Source organism: Rhincodon typus, chromosome 11 (assembly GCF_021869965.1).
Source record: "Rhincodon typus isolate 14 chromosome 11, sRhiTyp1.1, whole genome shotgun sequence".
NCBI classification, from domain to species: domain Eukaryota; kingdom Metazoa; phylum Chordata; class Chondrichthyes; order Orectolobiformes; family Rhincodontidae; genus Rhincodon; species Rhincodon typus.
Window position 1 is genome coordinate 57383799 of NC_063342.1, and position 9657 is coordinate 57393455.

A 9657-nucleotide genomic window follows, 5' to 3' on the forward strand; every position below is an offset into this window, starting at 1 on the left:
GCTGCTTGGCCTGCTGTGTTCATCCAGCCCTGCACCTTGTTGTCTCAGATTCTCCAGCATCTGCAGTTCCTACTATCTCTTGTTTAAAGTCAGTTGGCTCAAGATGTAAGTCAGTAGCATACACCAACACCTGTAAAAATTTACCCTGAAGAGCACCTTACAACAATCAACAAACGAAAACACTAAGAGCGAAGGTTAATTCTGTGCAAGTGAGTGAGCATTTAATGTGTTAAAATCAGGGCCAATCATAGTTTTATAGTTTTGGAAAAACATATCCCTTTCTGAATCAGACCAGAGACAACGTATGACTAAACATAAGTAAGTCAATACAGGGAAACTATTCTTTTAGTTTATTGATGCTCACCCTTTCCCAAATGGTAACTTGCTATCAGCTTGAAACCTGGTACCCTCTGCTCCATTATTTAACATCATCACGTACAAGCTATCCCATCACTTACGTTATCAATTCCAGTGTTCTTGTTCCCCATTCCAGTTTCCTATTTGACAATAAAATTAAAGTGAGTCAAAATTTCTCCAACACAATGTTGAGAAACAGAAGGCTTTCTCACTTATTAGCACCTGTAACATATTTACCTCGGCTTCACTAGGCTTCCATGCTGCCTCCTTGGTCTTCACTCACACGTGAAATGGCTTTGCATTTTGCTTAACCCGGAAATGTCCTTCCAATCCCGTGTCTTATGCCTCATCAAGACCTCTTTTGTCATCTCAAAAATATCAGCACTGCCATCTCTACCTCTTCCTGAAACTTAATCCAAGCCTGTACCAATTTGAGGATTGACTTCCCTAACGCTTTTCATGTTGGTCTTCCCGCCTCCATACTCTATGAAAGCAGGATACTTCTCTCTTCACCTTCTCTCATGAGATCAACTGCAAAACCCAGCCCTGGCTGAACTCCATTACCATTCCACGCTTTCTGTGCCCCAGGAGATTGATTATAAGAAGCTTTCTCTCAATATTAAAATTCCTTGATAGCCTTTTTCCACTTTCCCCACTCATCAGCTCCAGCTACACACACACCTTGCTTCCCTGACAGAGGATGCTACTTCAGTTCCTCACAGTCATTCTTACATGTAATGCAGTTATCTTCTTCTATCCTCCCACCTGCCATTTACTCTGCTTTCAAAAGCCTCCTTAAAATACTTCTGTCTGACTCTGTATTTTGTTCAGTCCCTCTTTGATGTTTTGTTCTCCTTTTAAGAATGCAGGAACAGGAGTAGGCCATTTAATCACATGTTCCTGCTTTGTCATTGTCAATGAGAGTTCAATATCATCTGCCCAACTTGTGTCATATCACCAGGTTACCTCATTCAATATTTTCCTTTGCTCCTCACTATCCACTTCTCCTTCACTCAGCCGTGGAAAGTGCTTGGGGATGTTTCCTTTTCACGAGGAGAGCCAATGAAATATAAATCCTTTGATCTAATTAAATTTGGCAGTGACTTCCACTTTGGATTCGTAATTCATTGCAGCATTACAGTTTCATTAGTCAATTGAAAGTATTGTAACTCTCTGTAATTGTAGTTCAGGTCAGACTGGAAGTGATCACCTGGAAAACAATTTTCCATGTTTTGCACTGATATGGTACTCCAGACAATCATTGCATCATCTTATAACTGCAAATATAAAGACCTGAAATAATAACGTCTTTGTGCCTGCTCTTGTAGGCAGGAGTTCGATACAGAGCAGCGTCCTGACCTGACTAAGGAAGTGTATCTACAAGATATCCACTGTGTGGGGTCCCTCTGCAAACTGTACTTCCGCGAGCTGCCCAATCCTCTTCTCACATATGAGCTCTACAAAAAATTCACAGTGAGTATACATCCTCTTCTGTCGTCAGTTATCTCCACATCCCAGTGATTTGCGCTGGATTCCATCCTGCAGGCAAATGTTAATCCTCCAGCAGCTGGGGAAGTGGCTGCTCTTCCTGGACACTGAATGCTGGAAGGGTATCTATGGGAAGGCAGTAGGGCAACCACCATGATCATACTCACACACAGCAAATGGGTGGGGCACAGGGGCAAGGTCTGCTGGCGGGTTTGCCAAATAGCATTCAAAGCTGACTTGCTTTACTTCCATAACCTGCGATGTAAAGTCATGGAGACAATGAGGAATGCAGATGCTGGAAGCCAGAGTCTATAGGTGTGAGGGTGGAAAAGTACAGCAGGCCAAAGCATTGACTTTCCTGCTCCTCTGATGTTAAGTCAGGGTCATACTACTTGCCCATGCCAATATCGGCTTGCCGGTCTCAGTGCTACACTGAATATCACACTTACTGACTGTGGGATATAGTCACATATTGGCCTAACAGAGGTGTCAAACTTCCTGTGAGCGAAGAAATTCAAATGGAGAAGTGACAGCGTAGCCTCTGATGACACAGAACTAACAGGAAATCTAGGTCTCTATCAATTATTCCGCATAGAATGGCATCCTATATCTATCCTTCTTTGCTAAAGTTAGGAATTACATTCTAAACCATGGACCTCAGCAAGTATGAAAACTTCATTTCTCACTTCCATTTGACTTACTGACATTTTTCTCAACAGATGCTATTTAGTGCAAACTGAAGGCTTTTACTTCCATATGGGAATGTTATTAGTCATTGTTCCTTTACCTTTCCCTGATCCCATCAGTAATAGGAAAAGTGCAGGCCCCTGGTCACACACATGCTCACATAAAGTTAATGTTTATGGAGGCCCTATTCTACTGGCATAGGTCAAAAATTCCCACGTTCATGTGTCTGATTTATGAGATGTGATTTGAGTTGAATTAACAAGGCTGTCTCCAGGCAACATTTAGTTGCACTCCACATGTTGGAGCCGACATTTTGTCTTTTGGTGAAAGTGAGGCCTACAGCACAAGCCCTACCAATAAAATCTGGTGCAGTAAATTCTAAATCTATCATCTGTGCTTATTGGCCTCTTAAAGGGGCATTTCTTTTTTTCTCAAAGGGTAGCGGAACATACACATCCCTTACCATTAGCTAGTTACTGCTTTGGATGCATAGATTTCTGTATCTGTTTCTGCTTTCCCCTTATGTTTTATTCTTGGCTTTTGTTGAATGTGGACTGGTACATTACAGGAGAATCCATATGGAGTTTTCATCACATTATATATCTGAAATAAGAAAGAGGAGGAGACAGAGGAATTTATTGGAAGTTGAAGCCTTATTGAATAGCTTGTTAACATATGTAAACACATGTGCAGTCACTGCACATATACACATACTCATATACAAGTTTACCTATAAAATTTCAAGAACATTTGTATACATAGGTGCAAACACATGCATATGAGCAAACAGAATTAAGGGAGGTGGAGGTGTACTGACGATGTCACTGGACAGCAGACCAGAACCCTAGGTGTGGAGATATGGGTTTGAATCCCACCCTAGCATACTGTGACATTTTAATCCAATGGAACCCGGCGTAAGGAACCGGCCCAGTGATGACCACAGTTGATTGTCGTAAAGACCCATCTGGTTCGCTGATGTCCTTTGTGTAACCACTGGCCAACTTGCCACCCTGGTGTAATTTTACTGCTCAAAGTTTCACCAAATTCTGTTGTCTTCACCTACAGGAGGCAGTCTCTGCTGAGTCAGAGGAGGAGCAGCTGATCAGAATCCAAAGTGTCATTAAAGAGCTACCTCCTACACATTACAGGTAACAAAGCAGGCTCTCTAACTTTGCTGTGCTAAACAATACCCAACCAATAATTTGGAACCGCATGTAGCTGCATTTTTCAGTGCACTAAATCTGTTTTAGGCAGTCAACAGGGAACTAATCTCTCAGCAACAGTATCATTCCAAGGTGAAAGCACTCTGTAGGGGAATGCAGGCAGAAATTGGAAGAAAGGAGAGAAAAGAATGATATCTTGTTAAAATGTTTGTTGTGTACATTATGTTATTCCAACTCCAAGATATTGCGGAGTTTTGAAACACAGAACTCAGATCAGTCTGTGTTTTTTATTGGTAATTTGAAAAGGAAGAGAATAGGCAGAAGGGATTAGATTCATTTGGCGGCAGGTTCAGCACAACATTGTGGGCCGAAGGGCCTGTTCCTGTGCTATTCAGTTCTATGTTCTATGTTCTATGTAATATCAAGGGATTGTTTTACAAACTGCATTCCCCAGCAGTGCATATTAGACAGACTGACTCTGGGAAGGTATAGTTAGAACTTGAGTGATGTCTGGTTTGGTTCCATTAAATCCTTTGCACCTATGCACTGTAACACCAATATATTTATTATGGTAGTTATGAACATTTTGTTGGAAAAATACGTATATTTTTGTCAATGCAAAATCTAAATATGTTTGTATTTTTTTAACATGGCATATTGAGTAGATATCATTTTTCTCATAAAATAGTGGTAATCTCATTCATATTTTTATTTTTCTTTCCCACCTTCCTCTTGTAGAACTCTGGAATACCTGATCAAACATTTGACACATATTGCTTCCTTCAGCACAAAGACAAACATGCACTCTAGGAACCTGGCCCTTGTCTGGGCTCCCAATTTATTAAGGTAAGCACCTTATTTTATTCACTGTTGGGATGTGGGCATTGCTAACTGGGCCATCATTTCTTGCCCATCACCAGTTGCCCGATAGAAGGTGCTGGTGAGCTGCCTTCTTGAATCACAACAGTCCATTTGGCACAGGTACCCCCACAATGCCATTAGGGAGAGATTCCAGGATTTTGACCCAGCAAGACAGAAGGAACGGTGATATATTTCCAAGTCTGGAAGTTGAGTAACTTGTAGAGGACTTTCAGGTGATTGTGTTCCCATGCATCTGCTGTCCTTGTCCTTCTAAATAGTAGTAGTCATGGTTTGGAAGTTGGTTTATATGGAGGATTGGTGAATTTCTGTAGTGCATCTTGTGGATAGTGCAAACTACTGTTAATGAGTGTTAGGTGTGGAGGGAGTTGATGTTTCAGCACATTATGCCAAACAGGTTGGTTGCTTCATCCTGGATGGTGCCAAGCTTCTTCACTGTTATTGGAGCTGCACTCATCCAGGCAAATGGAGAGTATTCCATCACACTCCCAACTTGAGTCTTGTAGACGGTGGATAGGCTTTGGGGAGTCAGGAAATGATAATGTCATTGAGCTAATTATGCAGAGGCCCAGGCTAACATTGAAATCCCACCACTGTAGCTGTGGAATTTACATTCACTTAATGAATCTCAAGTACAAATCTACCCTCAGTCATGATGACTGAGACAACGATTGTTGAGAATTGTAAAACTCCATCTGTTGCATGACTACAATTGCAAAATACAACAGGTGTTAGGAATCTAAATAAAATCAGAAAATGCGGAAAATACTCAGTAGGTCAGGCAACATCTGTGGAGAGAAAAACAGAGTTAACGTTTCAGAAGATGACCTGTGTCTGCACTGGAAGAAGTTAGCGATGGAGTAGTTTTTACGCAAGTATAGAGACAAGGGAAGGGAGAGGTGGACAAATAACAAAATGCAAGATCTGTTTTGGGGGCAAAAAGGCAGGAGAGATTAAATCACAAAAGGGATGTTGGTGCAAGGTAATAGGTAAAACAAGTAAGTTACGCATTTGAGGAGGTGTGAATGGCTCTATCAGAATTGAGGATAGAGAGCAATGTAGGATGGCAAGTTAAAATCATTTCAGAGATAGTAGGAACTAGTAGGAAATAGTAGGAATTTTTCTGAAGAAGGGTCTAGGCCCAAAATGTCAGCCTTCCTGCTCCTCTGATGCTGCTTGGCCTGCTGTGTTCATCCAGCTCTACACCTTGTTATCTCTGGCAAGTTAAAATGACAGGTATTGGAAACTCAGGGTCACAGTTGCAGACTGAGTTCATTACAGTGATCACCCAATCTGTGTTTGGTCTCTCTCAGTCTATTGCTGACCTCCAGAGATTAGTTACCACCTCCTCAGCATTGAATGAAAAAAAATGAAATTTGACCTGGAAAAGGCAGTGCATTCTTACTGAAACCATTCAGCACAATATTAAACTAACCACCCAGTGGGTCCAAAGAAAACATGAAAATGAGATCATCTCCAGGCTGCCAAATTCTCTTCAGATGTTTTTCACTGGGACCAGATACAAATGACCCAAAGTTGTTTCAGTGACTAATTCAAGTACTTGATGATTCTTCAAATCCTATTTTAGAGTAAACTGTTGGATCCATGTTATGACACTGTTTATAAACAGGAAAGACCAATGTGTGGTCTGACATGCACTAACTCAAACTTCTCAGTTCTGAGGCCCCACTCAGACAGCACTGTGAAGTTAAACCTTACTGGTGTGTGGGCTTGATAGGAAAATATTACATGCGGCCCATCAGAGCAGAAGCAGTTTTGTTTTCTTTATTCAATAAAAGGAAACTCATAAGGGGGCAGAAAAGTTTCCTCAGCTGTTTTGACTGTGCCGAAATGTGCAGCCCCTCCAACCTCAACCGTCATGATTGATAACAGAGTGTTCAGCTTTCATGTTCTCGCATGCCTCACTAAATACAGCAGACTTGTCTCTTCATTCAGTTCGGTGTGACGGATGGAAGACCTCATTGCCAGCTCATTTGTCTCTCTGTCCCAGAGAAGGTCAAACATCTGATAGGAGAATTCACTGTGGGGCACTGCACAGTCTGGATATTTGGGTATGGAGGTGGTAAGGATTCAAAAAACTCCCTGTAAATCGAGCCACAATTCCCATCTTCCCAGCCCGCCTGAAGGTACTGATGATCTTAGCCATGGCAACACTGATCTCAGCAAGAGACCAAGCAACAAATAGCATCTCTACCAGAAGGGCCAAGAAAATAGAGGGCTCTTTGGTACAATACAATATTTCTCTTCCAAACCGCAATGCTATCCTGACTTGGAAATGTATTGCCATTCTTTCACTGTTCTTGGCTCAAAATCCTGGACCTCCCTCTTAACAGCATTGTGGGTGTTACTACTCAACATGGATTGAACTTGTTCAAGAATGCAGTTCAATGCCACCTTCTCAAGGTAATTAGGGGTAGGCAATAAAAGCTGACCCAGCCAATGATGTCGATGCCCCATGAATGAAGAAAAGATTACACCTATCAGAAACCTACTGGGGAGCTTGACAGGAAGTTTTATCCCATAGAGGTATTGAACCTGTGAACAACGCCATCCTAATCAGTGCACAATAAGCCTCCTGCCACTCCCTCCCACTTTGACACGTCAGATAACCAAAAGCTTGGTAAAAGAAGATGCATCTTAAAGGATGAAATAGAGGTAGAGAACTGTGAATGTTAGAGGATGATTTACGAGCTTAGGGCCTTGGCAACAGTGGAGCTAGAACTGAAGGATCTCACATTCCTTAGGGGGTACTGTCTACAAGTGCTATGAAATCTACACTCCCACACTGTCCCTATTGCAATGTACCTAAGATTGCACGTAAACATACTCAAAAAAACAAACCATACAGAAATAAATGTTCCTGGAATGTAAGGATCCCATGGGAAATTCAGGTTCAAAATGATCAGTTTGGTGTTGGTTGTTATAGGTTCTGTTGCAAAATGTAGTACTGCATACCAATCAACTCTTTGACATGATATTTACGGTCCTAGTGCTTTTTCTTGCCCAGATCAAAAGAAATAGAAGGGTCTGGATATAACAACGATGCTGCATTTCTGGAGGTTCGAGTCCAGTCCATCGTTATTGAATTCATCCTGAATCATGTCAATCAGCTCTTCATTAGCAACACAGTCCAACTTGCGCAGGACACTGAAGGTAGGTGTGAGAAAAGCAACAGCAACATATTTCCGATCTTGACTATCAGAATGAAATGTGAGCAGGATGCTCATACTCTGTGAGAATGGTCTCTCAACTGTTTGCCCTGCAGAAGATGGTGGTGAATTGCCTTCTTGAACAGCTGCAATCCTTTGCAAGTGTAGGGTGTTGCCTGTGAAATATTCTATACAGATACTTCAACCAATTTACTACTCAGAAAACGCATTTACCCCACTGGTCTGCCTATATGTGACAAACAAGGACTGCAGTTCAAACTTAGTCCACACCAGTCACCAAAAATCCACCTGATCTAATTTCATTTTCCAGCATTTGGATTGTAGTCTTGTATGCTATGGTGTTTCAAGTGTTCAGTTAAATAGTTCTTAAATACCTTAGAGTTCCCATCTCTACTACCCTGTCAGACAGTGAGTTCCAGATATCCACAATGCTCTAAGTAAATAAATATTTATTCAAATACCCTGCAAATTTCCTGCACCTAAGCTTAAAACTGCACCCCCTGGCTATTGATCCCTGTACTACGGAGAAAAGATCCTCCCTATCTAACCTGTTATGCCCCTCAGAAAGTTGTACATCTCAATCAGATACCTCTTCAACTTTCTCTGCTCTAAGGAAAACAGCCCCAACCTAACTGGTCTCTCTTCGTAACTGAATCACTCCGTTTGAGATAACACCCTGATGAATATCTTCTGCACTCTCTTTAGTGCAATAACATCCTTCTCATAGTATGGTGATTAGAACTGCACACAGTACTCCCACTGTGGCCTGACTAACATGATACACAGCTTCATTATAACCACCTTTCTCTTGCATTCAGTGCCTTGACTAGTAAAGGCAAGTATCACAAATGCCTTCTTAACCACCTTAACTCCCTGTCCTGTTACCTTCAAGGATCTATGCACACCAAGGTCCCTCTGATCCTCTGTACTTCCCATTTACATTTACATTTAAAACTGTGATAAAACTTGAAGCAGTGACATTTAAATTACTGACGCACCCCTCAATAGCATTTCCTGCCTGCATTGCAATCAGAAGTGCAAACATTGAAGGTTGGTTGAGGTTAGATTTCTGATAAGCTGCATTCATTGTCTATGCCATTGCTAGGTGGCACAGTGAACATGCTCATGCACAAACATAGCTCATTACTGCCACATACAGCAGCTGCCTGGAATAAAGATACCACTGTCTATATAATTAACAACTGAGTAAAAGGGTTTTTTTTTAAATGGTTATGAGGGTAGTCATCTAAATTTGAAACATTGGTGATTTCACACAGTGATTTTGATAGAGTGGCAGACAGAAGAAATGTGCACCTTCATAAATAGTATTCCCCTGATCGATATGATTTATCCCCACAGCACACAATCCTATTGCAAAATGCAAATCACTCCCTATTGTTTCACCATCAATGAAGCTTTTAACCTTAGAGGAAGCCCAGGCCAGGACTCTGAGACCTGACCATCCTGCTCGTCTTGAAAAATCACACTGTGCTCCAATGGACACTGGACCTGCTGCTGGGACTATTTATCACACAATTATTGATCTGCCAGATCCCAGGTAAGCAAACTTCTCAAACCTCATCTCATTCACATGGCTTTCCAGACAGGAATCTAGCTTTTTCCTTTGCACCTCCCAACATTAACTACCAACCTTCACCACTTTCATTGGTTACTTAGTTTTTCTAAAATGTGAGTTCTCAAGCATCATTTTATTTAAATCTGTTACCATTTAATTACTATGAACTTTTAAAAATATCTTAAACTGGTTAATGCTATCAGAACTAATTACGCAGTGTGGGAAGTTTCTGGATTCAAGTCTGTACTGATTTCAGAGGAAGTGACATCTCAGTTCCAGTGAGCCAGTGAAGAGAAAAGAACAGCATTCCTCCTCT

General features: G+C 41.4%; 1 protein-coding gene across 1 annotated transcript; it reads left to right on the forward strand.

The window, feature by feature from the left end:
* The first annotated feature begins 304 nt into the window (after positions 1-304).
* On the forward strand, positions 305-9330 carry LOC125484331 (rho GTPase-activating protein 31-like). Its single transcript, XM_048602516.1, has 6 exons — positions 305-318; positions 1686-1830; positions 3598-3680; positions 4434-4541; positions 7603-7748; positions 9125-9330. The coding sequence occupies exons 1-6, from the start codon at positions 305-307 to the stop codon at positions 9325-9327; spliced, it is 699 nt and encodes a 232-aa protein (XP_048458473.1). The 3' UTR covers positions 9328-9330.
* Positions 9331-9657: the final 327 nt, after the last annotated feature.

What these genes read in the sequence shown, in the direction of transcription:
- LOC125484331 (XM_048602516.1), top strand. An exon ending in CTACCTCCTACACATTACAG is followed by an intron (nt 3,681 to 4,433) that starts GTAACAAAGCAG and finishes TTCCTCTTGTAG; the next exon opens with AACTCTGGAATACCTGATCA. An exon ending in TGGGCTCCCAATTTATTAAG is followed by an intron (nt 4,542 to 7,602) that starts GTAAGCACCTTA and finishes TTTCTTGCCCAG; the next exon opens with ATCAAAAGAAATAGAAGGGT.